Source organism: Girardinichthys multiradiatus, chromosome 22 (assembly GCF_021462225.1).
Source record: "Girardinichthys multiradiatus isolate DD_20200921_A chromosome 22, DD_fGirMul_XY1, whole genome shotgun sequence".
NCBI classification, from domain to species: Eukaryota; Metazoa; Chordata; class Actinopteri; order Cyprinodontiformes; family Goodeidae; genus Girardinichthys; species Girardinichthys multiradiatus.
The window spans coordinates 6,961,405-6,980,242 of NC_061814.1; the positions used below are offsets into that span (position 1 = coordinate 6,961,405).

The 18,838-nt window shown below is 39.6% G+C and overlaps 1 protein-coding gene across 2 annotated transcripts in view; it reads right to left on the reverse strand.

The window, feature by feature from the left end:
- The window catches only part of piezo1 (piezo-type mechanosensitive ion channel component 1), a 123,747-nt gene that overhangs the window by 62,799 nt on the left and 42,110 nt on the right, over positions 1-18,838 (reverse strand). For both annotated transcript variants that reach the window (XM_047351184.1, XM_047351185.1), the window contains exons 7-13: positions 18,359-18,530; positions 15,577-15,663; positions 8,545-8,608; positions 7,665-7,768; positions 6,971-7,050; positions 1,217-1,397; positions 483-588 (exon numbers count right to left, since the gene is read on the reverse strand). In XM_047351184.1, coding sequence (XP_047207140.1) covers positions 483-588; positions 1,217-1,397; positions 6,971-7,050; positions 7,665-7,768; positions 8,545-8,608; positions 15,577-15,663; positions 18,359-18,530 — 794 coding nt within the window. The remainder of the gene's footprint in view (positions 1-482; positions 589-1,216; positions 1,398-6,970; positions 7,051-7,664; positions 7,769-8,544; positions 8,609-15,576; positions 15,664-18,358; positions 18,531-18,838) is intronic.

An 18,838-nucleotide genomic window follows, 5' to 3' on the forward strand; every position in this document is an offset into this window, starting at 1 on the left:
ATACAGACATACTTTGTTTTCTAGATTATATTTTCCAATGCAGTTGCAAGCTGCACAAACTCCTTCCAAGGGCCTCAAATGGCCTGCAGGCTGCGCTGTGAACACGCCTGTTCTAAATAAATACTGCCGGGAGGCATTGAAACATAAAAAGGTCTTGATAAACATCTGTGTTTCTGTGAATGGGTGTAGGTTGCATTTTGTTTTTGTTATAGAAGCTTTTCTGACATAATCTCCACCCCAATGATATCCGTAGTCCTTATGATGATGATGGCCCATTCCTAACAAGGCCAACTTACATTAATGTGGTCAAACTGTAGGTTTGAGAACCAAATAGGATTTTATTCAACTCTGGGTTGGGCATGAATGGACAACGTTTAAGGCCAGGGTCAAGGTTCATATAAGTTTGCAGACAATGAAGAGGAAGCAGTGCAACTGAAGATGGTGTGCAGGGCTTGTTAATGTGTTTCTGTCAGTGCAGTTACCTTTTGTAGTGACTTCCTGTAGTGGCGTAGACATTTTGCTCATTCTCCTGAAGTTTTCCTTCACTGACTGACGCACCAACAGCCAGAAAGTTAAGGTAAACAAAAGCTAGAAAGAGCAACGAAAGAAAGATTGAAAAACACTTCAAGTGAGTGAAGACTTACTTCACTGTGCTCCTGATAAACTATTTTACAGAGCAAAGCGGTCATTTCCTTGTCTCTGTTGAACATTGCATGTAGGTTTGGAATTTAAATTAGGAAATAACAGGTTGTGATAGACTAGTGACAAGTCCATGGTGAGCTCCATTAACCACTGGAGATGGGCACCAGCCCAGCTTTTAAGGTTGGTTCATCTTTTTTAGAAGGGGAACACAGGATGTTGTTACTAATCATGGAAATTTACTGCAGCATAATTGCTTTTATAACATACTCTTACTGCAAAGGCTCAGAAATGTATTGTCCAATGATAAAAATCTCCTCTGGTTCCACTTGACATGTCATCTTGTTCCCATATTTGTTTCTTCTTGCAGGAACTCATCAAAACTATTTTATTGTAATGTGGCTCAGCTCTATAATTCTATTTAATAAGAGCCTCAATATATTCTCTTCCTGTGATTTAGAAACCACCTGGGAAAGATTCCAGTGCATTTTAATTTGCATCTCCATTTTACAAGCAGGTTGTCCTTTATCCAACAACCAGAACCGATAATTGTTCCCTGTCCTGGCTCAAACCTTACCATAGCTCCCAGTCTTAGACAGGGATACTCGGCTCTGTCCAATCCCAGCTGTCTGAGGCTCATCGTCCCCACTTTGGTGGGCAGTATTGGTTCGAGCTCCATGGCCCAGACGTACTGCAGACAGCACAGAGCCAGGCCATAGAGCAGGATGAATGGAGAGCACAGAGTTGCTGCATGCCGTCTGAACAAATGAGAGAAATTCAGGTGAAACAACAGTTTTGTGCAAGTTCAGCCACAAACAAAAGACTGAAATGTTTCTAAAATTCAAACTTGTTGTTGTACAACTACATACACTTAGACACACCTCTTTAATTCCCTGTTAACACAAACAGTGAATGAGCCCATCCTATTGGAGCAACTCATTACATTTAGGCATCTGGACATGGTAAAGACAACATGCTGAAGTTCAAACTGAGCATAGAATGGTGCAGGAAGGGGGGTTTGTTGGTCGCAGAAAGGTTGGTTTATTAATATTTCAGAACCTGATGATCTACAGGGATTTTAACACGGAACCACCTTTTAGGTTTATTGAGTATGTAAAAATAAAAAACAGCATCTCTCAATGCAACAACATGTCAACCCCCTGAAGCTGATGGTCAACAGAAGACCACTCAGAAGCCACGCATATCACAAGTCAGGCTGGTGGAGGTGGTGTCATGGTTTGGGGGACACTTGGTTGGCACACTTTGGACCCCTTAGTACCAACTGAGCATCATATAGTTGCTGACCATGTCAATCCCTATATGACCAGTGGACCCATCTTGTTGGATACCTCTAGTAGAATAATGCTCCATGTTACAAAGATCAAACCATCTGAACCTGGTTTCTTGGACATGACGATGAGTTCACTGTCCTCCAGTGATCTCCATAGCAACCAGATTTAGTCCAGCAGAGCAGTTTTGGGATGTAGCGGAACAGGTGTTTCTCATCAACCGTGTGAAGTTATGACAATATGGACTAATCCATGCAATGAAGAATTAGGGCTGTCATGAAGGCAAAATGGAGCCCAGACCAGTATTAGCAAGGTCTACCTAATAGGTACCTAACAAGAGGCCTGTATGTGTTTATTCCTATAAAAAAAAAAAAAACACTGTTAGAAGATTAACATTTACAGTAAAAGCTGTTTCATCCAGTATCTAAAGAAAACATAAGATATTAAAACCTAATATAACAAATACACACATTTTTTAAAGATTTCAAACAAATAAGGTTTGATCTTAAATCTAATGCATAAATGTGGCTCTAGCAGCCATACAAGCATTCTAATTTCTAACATCTGGTGAGTACTTGATTTTTGCATTTCACATCTCTGGAAAGATTTCCCATTTTTTGATTTGCAATCCTTCAAGGTTCTGAGCACATTTGTGTCCTTAGATTGGCGTGGGAGGAAGGAAACATTTAATGCGCCGTTTCTTTCCCAGTTACAAAACAACAATAAGATCATGATGTAAGAAAGAATTGTGTCCGGCACAATACAAAAAAGAGACCACTCTTTTTATTGGATTTAGGCAAGACAAGCTTATTTATACAGCCCCATTCATACTCCAGATAATCCAAAGTGGCTTACAGGACATTAAAGGAAAATCTGACTAATAAAAATAACAAAAGCTTTAAGCTTTGCTTAAAAATAGCGCATAATATGTCAAACACTTCAAACCATTGCTTAAAACAAAACCATTATATTAGATTTAAACAGACTAATTTAATCTAAATTTAAATGAAAGTTGAAATTTAAGTCCCAATTCAAATCTAATTTTCAGTCTCACGCTTCAATCAGTCATCAGTGATCAGGCAAACAGTTCTTTAGTCAGATTCAATGATTAAAAGGGACTGTAAACAAAAATGTTTTCAGTCCTGATTTAAACAAACACTGTTTCTCCACATCTCTAGTTTTCCAGCAGTTTGTTCCTGAAATGTTGCTCACCTTGTTTAGTTCTGGTCCTAGGAACACTAAGTAAGCCTGTGTCTTAAGACCTGAGGTCTCATGTACAAGGGGGGTGTACACACAGTAACCCTGCAGCACAATGTTTTATGCACAACTTGGCATGTATAAAATTAAACATTTCGTGAAAGTGTGCAACAGCCACTTAAAATGTGCGCCGAGGAGCATAAAATGCATGTGAATCATCTAAGGGTCACTTTCATTCTCAGTGAAAAAGAAAAGTGTATTGGATCAGCAGATTAACTCCTAACAAGTCAGGTTTGATGATTCCTAAGATGGACAAGCTGGAGACAATCACACATGTCCATAAATAGCTGCGTAAAGTTGTGCATAATTATGGAATCATGGCAGCTTTGGCTCAGCTGGAGAACACCATCAATGGAAGAAGTGAGAGGGATCCTTTTGTGCACAGATCCTACTGACCTGCTGCTACATGATGATGCATGGCTTATCAGCCGGTTCAAATTGCCCAGAGCAATTATTTTGGAGCTCTGCATGGAGCTGGCCTCAGTGTTACAGAGGGAAACCAGGAGGAACCGTGGGTCACTGGTGCCAGTTCCAGTTCTCCCTACGCTGCGGTCCTTTTAACCTGAGCTTTTCTGATGGAGCTCAAATGTGTCTCACTAATGCAACTCATGATTCCTTTATATTGTAATAATAATAATTATTATTCGAATTAGAATAGCTGTAGGGAACAAACCCCAATCAGGCTCCGTGCATGATGGCGGCTTCTAGGTATTGTTGAGCTATATTATGTGTGCGCATCATTATTATTATGTTCATAACAAGTGTGGGAAATAAAATGTATAACCTGTGTTAGTATAAGACATTGTGGCCTGCAGAATTGTTATTGCACAAACTTGGCCTTGAGTGTGATGAAGCAGAAAAATACTGAGAGCTGAAGGAGTGTGTGAAAAGTAGAGACTGACTTACTCCCTGCTTATATCAGTAGATACGGAGTGCAGCTGTAGACAATGACTGTCTAAATATGGTAAGCCGGAAAAAAGTGTGTACGTGACTACATGTGAGAAAAAACTGTAAACAGGGGGTTGCCCATTTTTAATGTGTGTTTTAATAAAAGCAATGTGCCCAGTGAGAAGCTCTGAAGTCGTCTCGGTGTGTGTCCTGATCACATGAGAGCTTCCCCTGGTCCAGGTACTTTGAATAACATACAGCTGTCTCCGTGTGATTTATTATAATGTGTGTAATTCCTCCAGGTTATGGTGAATAAACGAACGCGCAGAAGGTCTCTTTAAAGAGGAACTTCAACAGTATTTACTTATTTATTTTATGTGACGTTCTGAGTCGTTTTAAAGGTTTTAAAGTGCTTCACATAGTGTGTTTTTTGGCAGTCTTCCTAATAGAAATATAGGAGGCCTCTTCACGTCATTAGAATGGTCAGCATTAAGCTATGATTGAGCTCAATGCAGCAGCTAGACAGAGCGGTTTGGTTTAGATACACACATTGTAGAACAAAACGGGTTCGAGGCGAACATTGTTGTATTTTCAGACAGGTTTGAGTAATTTACGACAAATATATTTTACTACAATTATATCTCATGGTATGTAGGTTTCTGTGTGACTGTCACAGGACCGCGGCCATAGTTATTTGGACAGGTGGTGGATTCCTTCCAGATATTTAAACTACTTTCCATGTCTTTTTAGGGGCTGGGACCGTGCAGTTCAAGTGCCACGTTCAGCTGTGCCCAATTCACCGCAAATTGGGATGTATGAAGGCTACGTGTGCAGCGACATGTCAACGCACAGTTTCCTACATGTGAATTTTTTGTGCACCGCAATTTTCAGAATGTCTCCGTATCGCAAACATTTAGAATGAAAGCTGTGCACTCTTTTATACATGAAGCCCTTGGAGAGTCTACAAGGTTTATACTTAAAAAGTAATTCAAAAAAGTATTTTATCCTACGACCATTAACTGCTTTAAAGATCAATAGCAGGATTTTAATATTTCTTTGTCTGATTTAAGACACAGATCTATCACGCTGCCACCTGCAGCACAGCAGATATCAACATATAGGGAGGCAGTTTGCTGCTGTTTTCAGCACCCTGACAAATACACTGTCACATTGTATCTCGCTCAGATTCCACAGCTGCCTAAACACTAATTCAGAAGCACTGTTTAAATTTTTCCCAGCCAGGTTGGTTGCTCTGGCTTTCAATATGCCTCATCTACATACGTACTGCTTTTCTGGCTGCGTGTCCTGCATGGCCAGGCTGAAACGCCTAACTCCACATTCACTGGAAGTACGTGATTTTTCCTCAGACTGAGCTAAGTAAAGAAATTTGTAAATTTTTTCACTCTTCAGTTGAAGTCTTCAAAATGCTGGGCTTGTTCCAAGCCAGATGGTGTTAGCAAAACCGATTCAGTGTTGTGGAAAATCAGAAACCCTGAATAACAACACTGGTAGATTTGATAGATAGTGTTGAAGAAGAAAAACTGCCAATTATAGGAGGTCAGTTTTTTTTTTTCTCCAAATGAAGACAATCCCATACAACCCAGGACAGAAGCCTAATAATCCTGTTTATTGTAATGACTGCAAACATTAAACATTCAAAATAAATGTACCAAAGTTGTGTTAAAGGTTCCAGAATGTTTTTTTGTTTTTTTCTGAAGGTCATTGTGATTGAATGCTGCTGCAGCATAAGAAGGATCTGTTTGACCACATTCATTGACCTAAATAACTGCTAACTCAAAGTTTCATCAGTTCCAACAACTATAAGTTGGTACAAGATTGTGGATATGTCACCACCTGCAAAGGTCTGGAAGAAGGCCCAAACTGCCAACCTTTTGAAAAAATAATAAGGGTTAGGCTTTTCAGAAACGAATTGGGCTGAAGTTTCTGGAGAAAGGTTTTATGGCCAAATGTGGTCACAGTCCTAAGAAGCATGTTTAGAACAATCAAGGTGAGGATTTTAAACCTAAGAACATGGTAGACCGTAAAGCACGGTGGTGGCAGCATCATGCTCTGGGGGCTGCTACTGGTAATCTACACAAAGTAGATTGAATAATGAAGATGGAGGACTACCAACAAATTCTTTATATAATCTAAAAATAGCTAAAACTTGGACCCAGATGGTTTTTCCAATGGGATACAGACCCTGAAGAAACCCTAAAACTGGTTTTAGCATGGATACAGCCGCCTAGCATCGAGCTTCTCCAAAGGCCTTCCCAAAACCTGACCTCAACCCTGTATAATATTTTGACTACGGATTAAAGTCTGTGCCAAGAAACTATCCAGTTTAAGTGTATTCTATTAAAATTTGCAGAGTAGTAGCCTAAAGGGCTACAAAACCCACACGACTTCTCTGCAACTTGCTAAAGGGACTTTAGCCAAATATTAACAGACATTGATTATACTGTATATTAGACCCTGCGGCTGTAATTTAGACCCTGATCATGTTATTAATATTCATTGCAGTTGTATTTTTTTCTCTAATCATTTGAACTTGAAAAATTAAACATTGGAAAAAATCATTAAAAACTCCAAATTTACACCCATGACGAACAAAATGGATATCGAAAAAACAATTTTGTAAAAAATGCAAATGTTTTTATAGTTGACCTATACTATAAAATAACATGTCAGTGAAAGAAGTGCAGCTACAAAAAATACTTGAAAATAATTTGGTATAGAAACATATCAGTCACAGCAATGAGCTTAAATATCCCCCTAAAGTAAAAGAAAAATTAAGTGAACAAAATATTTCCATTTCAATTAAATTTTCAGAAAAAACTAAGAGACAAAGGTTAAACAGAGTATTGGTCAACCTTAGCCTCAAGTGTTACTAGTACCTGGAACGCAGCATCCAGATGAGACAAGCCCACAGGAGCAGTACAAAAGTTAGCCAGCTATGGTAGGTGATGCTCCAAACCTAAACAACACAAACCAGACTGAATAAGAACAACAATCTGGGTCAGTATGAGTTACATCGAAGGGATAGCTAGGATTGTTTATGACTTGTGTTCTGTGGAGAATTATGAGCAGTTAGTATCTTACTGCAAAACTCTGAGTTTGTTCTGTCTGAAAAAACAGACTCAGTTACAGTGGTCAATGAGATTACAACAGTCTTTAGAACAAATAACCATAGTCTGCTCTGCTTTTAAATGCTTGAAATTGTTGAATGCAAATGTGACAGGTTTAAAGATTTCTAAAGTATTTCAATGAATCACTACAAACAATGTAGAGTCTCAACTTGTTTCAAGATGAAAGCAATCTGGTTTGGTCTGGTCCCCACGCTGACTATCCATTAGCTCACCAGAATACACCCAAACTGAGGTCATTAAAGACATTTCCTACCGCAGGTAAGATACTAACAACTCATTACCTCTCTACAGAATGCCATAAAATCCAAACTATCCCTTTGAAGATTCAAACAACCACAATAAAGAAACAAAACCCCAGAAAGCTTATTTTATTTCACAGTATTAACTAAGTACAAAGCTACATTGGTATTATGTGACTTAATGTGTGGGATATCATGGTTACCATCATGGCTATGAGAGCACAGACATAACTCTGCTGCATGACCACCCTTCCCAGCAGGAAAAATGGGCTCTCATTCAGCCGTCCCTTGCGGGCCTCAGGAACACCTGCAACAAGAAGAATCCATCAGCAAAGTCAAGAGCTCAGGGGAGATCAGGACAATCTGGGGGCTGCTGTGGACTTCATAGGCACCCTGGCACTAGATGGTGTAAAAGTGTAATATCAACTGAAGACATGATCCAGTGGGTCCTGCTGGCCAAGAAATTTAGTTCTGTCTAATGCCTCCTGTCACCATCAATCAACAGCCTTCCTGACCTACTGAAAACATGATGATGGATATGCCCCAGTGAAGCTGCAGCATTCTGCCAAATGCATCAACCACATGATGGTTAGTAAGTTCAGTGGAGCTGACTAGATTTATTGGGTCTGAAGTTGTTTAAAGAACTGTCAGTACCACACAGGATCTGAAATAAGGCTACAGAGTGGGTATGACAAGGGGTGGGGGGTGAGGGGGGTGTTCTAGGTGTTACCCTGTTTTGAAGGACAGCTTAGATAATAAGACCAAAAACTGCTGAGCCATCTTCCATAAGGCCCTGTTAGTGACGGGTTAGGCAGAGATTAAAGCTTTTAATTGTCTATCAATTTCCTTTTATTTAAAAATAAATTAATTAATTAAAAATTTTTAAATTTAAAATATTTAAACAAAAAATGAATAAAATAATAATCAATAGAAAAGCAAACTGAAATAAACATAAAAAAAATAAAATAAAAAAAATCACATATCAATTAACATCCTGAAACTGTTTTATCGATTTAACATTTATATAAATAAGAGCTCTAATTAAAAAATGTCAAAAATAAGAACCTTCCACAGTATCTATACCTGACTGATGTTCTCCAGCCACAGTTTCTCCTGGACCTTCTGATTCCCTGGACACAAAGGTGATCTGAAGCAAATTACCAAAGGTTAATTGCTTTTTTATTAAATGTTTCTTAAATAAAAAAGTTGGATGTTAATACACTTACTGAGCAAAGCCATTACATATCAGCCATAACACCCAGCATGAAGCTTAGCATACAGACATATAGACCAGTGATGGGTATGTAAATGACGTTTGCTTAGTGTGCGCACCAGAAGCCATAACTAGTATGGGTGTTTGTGTTTTTGTTGGACTGAAAACAAAACCAATTTAAGTTTGTTGTAAGCGAGCTCAAGTGTAGGCCCCTTCTGTCAACCAGCTGACTAGGAGTGCACAGCAACGGGTGGTGAAGTGGCAGTGCTGCTTCATACAGATAAATTTCAGGTCACTTCATTTCTTTCTCTGACCTCTCACTAGCAGGACTTTAAACCTTAGGAACAATATAATGGGAAATCTTTGGCTCTTTGAAAACGTAGTTTATTAAAAACGTTTCTATAACTTGATACTGCAGACCAGCTCAGGCATAACAGTGGGTAATATACTGGGGGTATCAGCACAATGCCTCTGTGCAATATACTAAAAATAAAGCTGTTCATTACATACATCACAACCATCTAGTTCACTTACTTCTGGACTATATGATGTTCAGTTCAGTGCACGTGGAGAAAACGCCAGCATCAGTAGGATCAGTTACAATGTGTACTGTATGGTACTGCTCATTAGAAAGTGGTGGCGTTAGCTCATTAGGGTAAACTGCTCATCTCTGCTATTCCATCCGGTTTGCGTTTAGTTGGACCATCATTTATTTTTCAACAGGACAATGACACCAAACACACCTCCAGGCTGGGTAAGGGCTATTTGACCAAGAAGGAGAGTGATGGGGTGCTGCGCCAGATGACCTGGCCTCCACTGTCACCGGACCTGAACCCAATCGAGATGGTTTGGGATGAGCTGGACCGTAGAGTGAAGGCAAAAGGGCCAACAAGTGCTAAGCATCTCTGGGAACTCCTTCAAGACTGTTGGAAAACCATTTCAGGTGACTACCTCTTGAAGCTCATCAACAGAATGCCACGAGTGTGCGGAGCAGTAATCAAAGCGAAAGGTAGCTACTTTGAAGAACCTAGAATATAAGACATATCTTCAGTTGTTTCACCACTTTTTTGTTCAGTATATAATTCCACATGTGTTAATTCATAGTTTTGATGGCTTCAGTGTGAAGCTACAATATTTATAGTCATGAAAGTAAAGAAAACTATTTGAATGAGGTGTGTCCAAACTTTTGGTCTGTACTGTACCACCAAAGGCACCAAAACTATGAATGAACACACATGGAATTATGTAGTAAATAAAACTTGTGAAAAAATTCTAAATATATTTATATATATCTTAGATTCTTCAAAATGGCTGCCTTTGATTACTGCTTTTCTCTCTTAGCATTCTCTCCACGAGTTTCATGAGGTGGTCGCCTGAAATGGTTTTCCAAAGAGTCTTGAAAAAACTTCCTAGAGTTCATTGAGAGACGACCAAAGGTTAATATTTCAGTCATCACAGCAAAGGGCGGCTACTTTAAGGAATCTAGAATATAAAGTGAGATTCTACGTACAATGGAAATAGTCATAAACGTAAAGAAAACCATTAAATGAAAAAGTAGTTCTAAAACATTTGACCGGTAGTGTAGCTAAATATGCGCAGAAATGTGTGATCATACAGGCTGCAGTGTTAGATTCCCTCCAGGTGCAGCAGCTCGGTAAATTCCCCAACTTCATGCACTGACATGAGAAGGAATTATCAAAGAGTAGGCAGAGTCTGCCTATAACAATTCTATTCTGTCAACCTGACAAATAAGAATAGTCATTTGCTACCAACTCTTAACAAAGAAGAACAAAAAGCCTTTTCTGAAATCAGCAATGTCTCCACATTCACTGCCTAAAAATCACAGCGAGCTTTAACCTCAAGCATGACATGTCTCATGTTTTCAGCTTCTGCAGTACTAACTAACAGGTCCTACCTGATATTTTTAAAATGCTGGATGATCTGTGCCTGATGAACCTGATCCTTAAACAGTAAACTGTGTGAACCGTTTCAGTTCTATCTGTACTATTCTGTTCCATCATCCCACCATTGGATCGTTACTGTTGGTTGGTATGGCAGCTGCCTATACAACCATCACTCTACTCATGATCCCACCATTGATGCATTCTGGTGCCGTTCTTTGCAAATCACACCATTTTCACACCCAATACTGGTCTGCATGAAGACCAAATGCACTCAAACAACAGCTCTCTGTCTGGGTATGTGTTCTTTACTCTTTTTATCAGTGTGTGTATAATGAGGCTACAACATGTGGCACATACATTACTGTCTTTAGGGGAAAATTTGGGAAAAGTTAAAAGGAGCAAAAACCTGGTTCCATAAATTTGTTGAGGCACCTTTTGATTCAGTTTCAGCATTCTGTCTCCTCTGGAAGAAGTCTGTTAGCATGCAACATCAAGACTTGGTAATATTTGCCCACTCAGCTAAGCAAAAGTTGTCTAAACATTTATGAGGACATATCTTGTCTACAGTCCCTTTCAGGTGATTCTACAGGCCTTCTGTCAGATTTAGTTCTGGACCTTGGCTCAGTTATTCCAATTTTAATTTTTTTATTTTTTGTGGATATAAATGTATGTTTGGACACACTGTGGTGCTGAAAAATAAACTCCCTCTTAATGATTTACTTTCTAGCAGATACCTAAAGGTTTTGGGCCAAAACTAACTGGTATTCGATACTTTTCATGACTTCAAAAACCTCAGAGCTATATGAAAAAAGTAACCCCAGAGCATGATTCTGTCACCATGATGTTTCACTGGATATGGTGTTCTGTTAGTGATCTCTCAGTGCCGAAAATACCTTTTTGGAACTAAGGGACCAAAAGTTTAAACTTGGTTTCATCAGATCTTAGCACAGTGTTTTGGGGAATTATAGCCAGACACCAACTGTTTTGTTGTAAGAAATCTCTTCACCCTTGCAGCTCTGCTCCTAAGTACAGACATTTGGAGAACACAGCAGATTGTTTCCAGTCCTTATTAGACATTCCCACAGTTCTTTGACCAGTTTTAGTCTTATTTTTTTTTTAAATCAAGTTTGGAGAAATGTCCAGTTCTTATAATGTCCCTGTTGTCCCAGATATTTTCCAGGTAATGGTGACTGCCTTCACTCAGCCATGTACAGGTCCTTCTAAAAAAATTTGCATATTGTGATAAAGTTAATTATTTTCCATGATGTCATGATGAAAATTTAACATTCATATATTTTAGATTCATTGCACACTAACTGAAATATTTCAGGTCTTTTATTGTCTTAATACGGATGATTTTGGCATACAGCTCATGAAAACCCAAAATTCCTATCTCACAAAATTAGCATATCATTAAAAGGGTCTCTAAATGAGCTATGAACCTAATCATCTGAATCAACGAGTTAACTCTAAACACCTGCAAAAGATTCCTGAGGCCTTTAAAACTCCCAGCCTGGTTCATCACTCAAAACCCCAATCATGGGTAAGACTGCCGACCTGACTGCTGTCCAGAAGGCCACTATTGACACCCTCAAGCAAGAGGGTAAGACACAGAAAGAAATAGGCTGTTCCCAGAGTGCTGTATCAAGGCACCTCAGTGGGACGTCTGTGGGAAGGAAAAAGTGTGGCAGAAAACGCTGCACAACGAGAAGAGGTGACCGGACCCTGAGGAAGATTGTGGAGAAGGGCCGATTCCAGACCTTGGGGGACCTGCGGAAGCAGTGGACTGAGTCTGGAGTAGAAACATCCAGAGCCACCATGCACAGGCGTGTGCAGGAAATGGGCTACAGGTGCCGCATTCCCCAGGTCAAGCCACTTTTGAACCAGAAACAGCGGCAGAAGCGCCTGACCTGGGCTACAGAGAAGCAGCACTGGACTGTTGCTCAGTGGTCCAAAGTACTTTTTTCGGATGAAAACAAATTCTGCATGTCATTCGGAAATCAAGGTGCCAGAGTCTGGAGGAAGACTGGGGAGAAGGAAATGCCAAAATTCCTGAAGTCCAGTGTCAAGTACCCACAGTCAGTGATGGTCTGGGGTGCCGTGTCAGCTGCTGGTGTTGGTCCACTGTGTTTTATCAAGGGCAGGGTCAATGCAACTAGCTATCAGGAGATTTTGGAGCACTTCATGCTTCCATCTGCTAAAAAGCTTTATGGAGATGAAGATTTCATTTTTCAGCACGACCTGGCGCCTGCTCACAGTGCCAAAACCACTGGTAAATGGTTTACTGACCATGGTATCACTGTGCTCAATTGGCCTGCCAAATCTCCTGACCTGAACCCCATAGAGAATCTGTGGGATATTGTGAAGAGAACGTTGAGAGACTCAAGACCCAACACTCTGGATGAGCTAAAGGCCGCTATCGAAGCATCCTGGGCCTCCATAAGACCTCAGCAGTGCCACAGGCTGATTGCCTCCATGCCACGCCGCATTGAAGCAGTCATTTCTGCAAAAGGATTCCCGACCAAGTATTGAGTGCATAACTGTACATGATTATTTGAAGGTTGACGTTTTTTGTATTAAAAACACTTTTCTTTTATTGGTCGGATGAAATATGCTAATTTTGTGAGATAGGAATTTTGGGTTTTCATGAGCTGTATGCCAAAATCATCCGTATTAAGACAATAAAGGACCTGAAATATTTCAGTTAGTGTGCAATGAATCTAAAATATATGAATATTACATTTTCATCATTACATTATAGAAAATAATGAACTTTATCACAATATGCTAATTTTTTGAGAAGGACCTGTATATACACTGCTCAAAAAAAAAATAAAGGGAACACTTAAACAACACAATATAACTCCAAGTAAATCAAACTTCTGTGAAATCAAACTGTCTACTTAGGAAGCAACACTGATTGACAATCAGTTTCACCTGCTGTTGTGCAAATGGAATAGACAACACGGGGAAATCTTTGGCGATTAGCAAGACACACACAATAAAGGAGTGGTTCAGCAGGTGGGGACCACAGACCACTTCTCAGTACCTATGCTTTCTGGCTGATGTTTTGGTCACTTTTGAATGTTGGTGGTGCTTTCACACTCGTGGTAGCATGAGACGGACTCTACAACCCACACAAGTGGCTCAGGTAGTGCAGCTCATCCAGGATGGCACATCAATGCGAGCTGTGGCAAGAAGGTTTGCGGTGTCTGTCAGCGTAGTGTCCAGAGCCTGGAGGCGCTACCAGGAGACAGACCAGTACACCAGGAGACGTGGAGGAGGCCGTAAGAGGGCAACAACCCAGCAGCAGGACCGCTACCTCCACCTTTGTGCAAGGAGGAACAGGAGGAGCACCTGCAAAACGACCTCCAGCAGGCCACAAATGTGCATGTGTCTGCACAAACGGTTAGAAACCGACTCCATGAGGATGGTATGAGGGCCTGATGTCCACAAATGGGGGTTGTGCTCACAGCCCAACACCTTGCAGGACGCTTGGCAATTGCCAGAGAACACCAGGATTGGCAAATTCGCCACTGGCGCCCTGTGCTCTTCACAGATGAAAGCAGGTTCACACTGAGCACATGTGACAGACGTGACAGAGTTTGGAGACATTTTGGAGAGCGATCTGCTGCCTGCAACATCCTTCAGCATGACCGGTTTGGCAGTGGGTCAGTAGTGGTGTGGGGTGGCATTTCTTTGGGGGGCCGCATGGCCCTCCATGTGCTCGCCAGAGGTAGCCTGACTGCCATTAGGTACCGAGATGAGATCCTCAGACCCCTTGTGAGACCATATGCTGGTGCAGTTGGCCCTGGGTTCCTCCTAATGCAGGACAATGCTAGACCTCATGTGGCTGGAGTGTGTCAGCAGTTCCTGCAAGATGAAGACATTGAAGCTATGGACTGACCCGCCCGTTCCCCAGACCTCAATCTGATTGAGCACATCTGGGACATCATGTCTCGCTCCATCCACCGACGTCACGTTACACCACAGACTGTCCAGGAGTTGGCGGATGCTTTAGTCCAGGTCTGAGAGGAGATCCCTCAGGAGACCATCCACCATCTCATCAGGAACATGCCCAGGCGTTGTAGGGAGGTCATACAGTCACGTGGAGGCCACACACAATACTGAGCCTCATTTTGACTTGTTTTAAGGACATTACATCAAAGTTGGATCAGCCTGTAGTGTGTTTTTCCACTTTAATTTTGTGTGTGTCTCCAAATCCAGGCCTCCATTGGTTAATAAATTTGATTTCCATTGATGATTTTTGTGTAATTTTGTTGTCAGCACATTCAACTTTGTACAGAACAAAGTATTCAATGAGAATATTTCATTCATTCAGATCTAGGATGTGTTATATGAGTTTCCATTTATGTTTTTGACCAGTGTATAAGTATAATGCTGACTTATTTGTATGATCCTGTACACCGGCGTGTCTCTCTGCTACACCTCCCTCAAAAATGAGATTTTATCTCAAAGTACATACTGTAAAACAATGGTAAATAAAAACAAGAAAAAATTATTTTAATCTCCAGCAACCTCTCAGCAATCTATGGCTTTAGCTAAAGGACGCTAAGGAGGAAATGTCAGGAGAATCCCCAGCAGGACAGCTGAAGTTACCTTCAGCTTCATCAGATTCACTACAACTGAGCTCACAAAGATTTAATGACAAAACTGAATCAAAAGCTCTTCAACAAATGTTTAGTTTCAGAGTGTGCAGATTTATGCAGCTAGGATTTTGCAGCTTTTTATTTTTTTATTTCTTTTTATACGTTTATATGTTTTATGTTTTTTGATTGCTTTTATGTTTTCTTTTTCATTTAAATATGTAGGATAAATGTCACATTATTTATAAATCATATCACTATATCACTTTGAAACTATTTATTAGTCTCATTTTATACACACAAACCTACAATTTTAACATGGGTGTGTATACTTTTAAGAAGCAGTGTGGCTAATAGCTACTTGCTGATAATGAGATGCAGCTACAACTACCTGTGTCTCATCTTCACAGTTATCTTCTGGTTGATTCCAGGATTTTAACTCAACCAGTTCTTCCATTGAAGTATTTGTTTTTTCCTGCTGGAAATGAAAAACACAACATTATAAAAAGAACAAACTATCCACACAATCAACTTTCATAGAAATAATCTAAGATTTGTTCTTTATTGTATTCTATATATTCACTGACTGCTGCACCTAACCTGACAATGGGTCAAAAGAAAAGGAAAACAAAGAAATGGACACACAGCACCGCGACTGTAAAACTATGTTCACAGGCAGGGGCGGACTGGTAAGTTGCCCATTCTGGAGAAGTCCAGAACATCTGTCCAGTCCAGGGCTGTGGGCTAGCCTTGTTCATTACTTGAAAAGTTTTACTGAGCGCCTGGAACAGAGCTACAGGCTCATTTCAGAGCAGAGTCATGATGAGGGACATTCACCTGAGCTCCAGTCAGAGTTAAATGGCCTGGCCACGATAGACAACAGTAGGAGCCCTCTCTGTAAGCTTCTAGCTGGACTTCCATCATGATGTGAAAAATATCTGGTCCTTCAGTCACAATCAAAGCATTTAATCCTAATGTAGCTAAACACAGTAAAAGGTCCTCCAGATCACCACATTGCACCTCCTCGCTACAGCCAGTCCTATAGTCTAGTTCTACATGTAGACAGTGTTGGTCAATAAACCAGGAAATAAAACACATCTACTGGTCTCAATAAGACATAGTAGGAAGTGAAAACGTAAGCCTCCATATTCTCTTTCATATTAATGGTGCTGATTCTAAACATACAGGTCTAGGTTATTTTTTATTAATAAAAACTAAATCACAGCAATTAATCACAGGTGTGCCATTAACTAGTAACCTGTTTTATTTTTCTGAATAATACATGTAATATGTAATATCTTAGAAAAGATACAGTTTTACTCAAAGTAACACATACATATCTGTATACCATCATAACCGTAATATTAATACTGATAACAGAACTAAATATTAGTCCAAAAAAGGTACAGGTTGAAGGCTCTCTGTTATATTTTATTACAACCTTTTCTCTTTAGAAAGTGTTTCACAGTAAAAACTGAACTAATAGCTGACATTCTCAGTGGAGAACAACATAGTGTAAAATGTTTCATTTATTATTTTTGGCAGGTCAAATGAAAATGGTTTCTTCATAAGTGGAATGAAGGGCTGGAAATATGGCAGTGAAACAGAACAGGTTCATGAAGGAAGGACCTTTAATCAAATGTTTTGAAAGCTCTCAGCATAATTTAAATAAATGTGTTTTTAGGATCTTACCATTTAACTAAGATTTAAGAATATTAAGTTTGTAACTTTGTGTTTCTCGTTTTGAAATGTAAGAAATTAAAACTGTGGAGCCTCAGAAGTGAAACACTTTGATGAGAGTAACACTTAAAAAGGTCATTTATGTGGATGAGAACAGGCACCCATTTATTTGACCCACAGTAAACATAAACTCATAGAAACTAACAACTTTTGTCAGATTGAGCAAAAACTATTTTCTAAATATCACAAAATGTTCATTATCTGCTTCAGCAAAATAGTTTTCATCAATCCTTAACTTTGTTTCTCTTCATCCTTCACTTCAACTACAAAAACAAAACAAAAAACAAGTAAAAGTATTTTAAACCTTCTTTGTTTGATTCACAATAATTTACATTAAATCAAAACCCAGCCAAGGTAGAGAACTGGTACAAAACGTCCTATGTTTTTTTTACTTATAAACTGGGCTTCTGTCTTCAGAAAATGAAACTAGTCCGAGTCTGGGCTAGATACCCCAATGTTTCATGACCCTAACAACACCCCTGTACTGAGGTTAAACTCCTTTATGTGTTATTTGGTTTCTGCCATTCAAAAGGTTTGAACACTTGACATTTGAACCACCTTCTTGTCAACATGTTAGTGGGAGCACAAATATTCCTGAGTGCAACACTTAGGAGTGTTTTGAATAATAATAGTCATATATTGAGGGAATAATGAGTTCTCCTAATATTAAAGTAATATCTCATCAGACTAAAGTGTATCTGATAAACGGCTTTCCAGTTGCTGTCGCAACATGACTTCGTATGGTGAAGCAAGTTTATGCTATTATTATGACCTCGAATATAAATGTGTGATTAAGGTTTGACCCCTGCATCTGTGCTTGAGACTCTTGTTTTGAAAAAATAATGAATGACATTTTCCTTGATTTGCCCTGTTTTTTTGACAGAATCTATGACTATTGGTTGGGCTGGCTGAGGAAGAAGCCCCTTTGTGGTCGTATTTTTGGTAAAAACAATCTGTGAAAACTTTGAATGTACTGAGACGTGGTGACCCACTGTGATGCTAGCTGCCTGTCTATACGTGAAAGCAGAAATTGTGACTCTTAGTTATTCCAAAAATATTGCTAAAATCTCGGCTCCTATCAGTTACCAAAGTCTGCAGTAAGCCTTTACTGCTGGTTCCAATCAAACAAAACAGACCATACCAAAGGTGCCAAGTTGGACTGTGGCCCAAACATCAAAGAACTTTATCACATCTGCTATCTGGAGTCTTTACAGAACCTCTGCCATCCTGCACCATTTTTTTATATCTAGCATCGTCATTTCAACACAGTCACACAAATGTTTAACATCCACTCTCTTGATCCATGTTTTTTTCTTTTGCTATTGAACGTAGTTACAATCAAGTGAATTCATTCCCCCGCTACTGTCACATATCTAGTTGTGGAACAGTTTCTGTTGGGAGAGTTTGGTACCATAAAAAGATGCTGTAAATACCTGGTTAGATGCAGCATGCAATCCTGATTTGATAACAGCTGCTACAGTAATATACAGGACCAGGAGGATTCCTGGATTGACATAAACCGGCCAGTCATGACTGGGGTTAAGGATGAGGTCATCAGGCATGGAACAGTTTCCTGGTATAATGATGTCCTTCAGACCAAAAAGTCTAGACAGAAACATGGACACAAATTGAGAAACATCAGTTGGGTGATATAACACTGTCCAGATTATTAACAACATACTGTAGTTTATGATTACAAAAATATGAGGCATCGAGAACTTCAGGATTAGTGGATGTGTGATAAAGGTGGAACAAAAAAATCAAATCAAGAAGAGCAAAGACCTGATGAGGGATGTCTGGAAGCATATAAAAGACTTTTAAAAGCTGGAAATGTGAAAAAAGGTCAACGGGAAAATCAACCTCAATCCAGTAACTATCTGCTTTACAGCAACTAAGAGTCAGTAAAAGTGTCT